Here is a 2,043-nt window from a genome sequence, read left to right as displayed (position 1 = left end):
TCAAAACCCACCCGTCCCCTTCAACCTCTTGACCGCCCCCATAATCCCCTTGCCCCAGCTGAACCTCCCCGGATCGATCCCAATCGCCTCGTCCGCCTCCCTCCCTTCTGCATCTCTCCAAACGCCGTCCTCGTTGCTGCCAAGCCCATACAGGCCTGTGTTCTGATTGCGAACCTCGAGCGCCTCCCTCCACTGCTCCGCAATCTCTTCCGGCAGGTCCAGCAGCACGTTCACCTCCTGGCTGTGACACCAACTCTGCGTGTCCTGGTTCCCGCTGCCGACCACGGCAACCTTCCAGTCGGCAACCAGCAGCTTGATGTGGCACGAACGCTGCCGCTTCCCCTGGTGCAGCGGCGCCGTCGCGTCCTTGGCCACATACCAGTGGTAGTGCAGCCGAGGCCGCGCCTCCTCCGAGAGAGACGTGTGTAGTCGGTGGGCTATCATTTCATTGTGACCGCCTTGCATTGGGAGGAGCTCGCCAATGTCATTGTATCCGAGACAGATATAACACGTCACCTCCACACCCCTCTCGCAAGCGTCAATGATGGCCGGCAGCAGCGGCTCAGCATTGAGAGTGGGACTCTGAATGAAGACGGATCGCGTCGCGCAGCGGAGGGCGGCCAGCCACGCCGCGTTCTGGGGGTTCTTGACGTCATGGTTCTTGGGTGGCCCGTACGGCGGGCGGTTCACCAAGGCCATTGGGAAGTGTTGGTGCGGCTGATGCTTGACGTACGGCGTCATGATCTTTTCCGGATCCTCGCCGACCACGCTGTCCGAGACGAGATGCTCCGCCAGCGGGGTAAAGTCTTTGTTGGTGGTGTGGTTCAGGTGCTTTGTGACGGCCGCGCGCCGAGATTCGCCCGGTATCGGCGTCACGGATGCCTGGACCCGGCGGACCTCGGCGGATATGGTGGCGTCGTAGTGAGGGTCGCTCGTCGTGTGTTCGGGGTATGGCTCGTCTGGTGTGTTGTGGTTGTATCCATTTTGTGTCTCATCTTCTGTGTTGTACTGACTATCGAAGCATCGTGGGGTCTCGGTAGCGGCGGGTTTGTTTGCCGTCGGGAGTGGCGGCGTCAAGGCCTTGTGCCAGCTCAGAAGTGCCATGTCGTACACAGAGTCGACGATTGGGCCCTCCAAATGTACCATCATCTCGAGGTTATCATTGTCCTGAATATTGTTGCTCTGCAAGACGGCAATCCTCCTGTCCACGACCATGTACTTGGCATGGAACGTTCCGAGCAGCGGGTTGTGGTAGTTCATGACCTCCAAATCAACGTTTGGAATTTCGCTAGGCTTTGGAAGACCCACGGCCTTGCCTGTGTAATCCTTCTCCGGGACGATGTGGTGTTGGTCAAAGACTTGCCTCACCGAGCCGCGGTCGTACATTACCTTGACCACAACCTTCTTGTCGCGCCCCTCAGCCCGCCTAGATAGCTCCCTGATGGCGTCGGTAATGTATTTGGACGCTTCACTGTTCTGCCAAAAGTTGGTTGCAATCAAGACGTCATGCTCGGCGGCAACAATCAGGTTCGCCATATGCCGCACGATGTCGGGTATTGTTGAAATGACTGTGAGTGGCATAACACCATTGCTGCCCATGAGTGATGGGCTAACTACTCCTTGGGTCAGGTCCTCATCAAGAGTCGTCAATGCGTCGTGATACATCTCGAGGAATAAATCACTAGGCCTGTTCTCGCCCCATTTTCCACACCTGGCTGCCCTTTCTAGCCTTTCTAGTGGCGGTGCCCCGTTGACGATGGCATTTGTTACCCCCGGGCCCGAGTCCGAGCCCTTGCCGTACAGCTGCTCCCATGCTTCATTGGGTGTAATGTCGGGGTTGGAAGCCAGAAGTGACGAAACGTCCTCGGGCGCCGTGCATAGACGGAAGATCTCGTCACCAAAGCCCCTAGGAGGCGGCTTTGTTGATACGAGAGCCCTGTGCGATTCTTCCTGCTGCAGCGACTTTTTGCTTTCGGAGTCGACCTGCGGTTCCGGGCGGTTGTCCGCTGAAGCCGCCTCTGTCTCGGCAGCCTTGAGGTTCAT

General features: G+C 58.1%; 1 protein-coding gene across 1 annotated transcript; it reads right to left on the bottom strand.

Annotated features, from left to right (window-relative positions):
* Nucleotides 1-2,043, bottom strand: MGG_18134 (uncharacterized protein; the record flags this gene model as incomplete). The annotated part of the gene is made up of 1 exon (XM_016990595.1): nt 1-2,043. The coding sequence occupies one exon, from the start codon at nt 2,041-2,043 to the stop codon at nt 1-3; it is 2,043 nt and encodes a 680-aa protein (XP_016846072.1).

This window comes from Pyricularia oryzae (genome assembly GCF_000002495.2).
Source record: "Pyricularia oryzae 70-15 unplaced genomic scaffold supercont8.8_26, whole genome shotgun sequence".
Lineage (NCBI taxonomy): Eukaryota > Fungi > Ascomycota > Sordariomycetes > Magnaporthales > Pyriculariaceae > Pyricularia > Pyricularia oryzae.
This window is presented reverse-complemented; position numbering and strand designations above follow the sequence as displayed.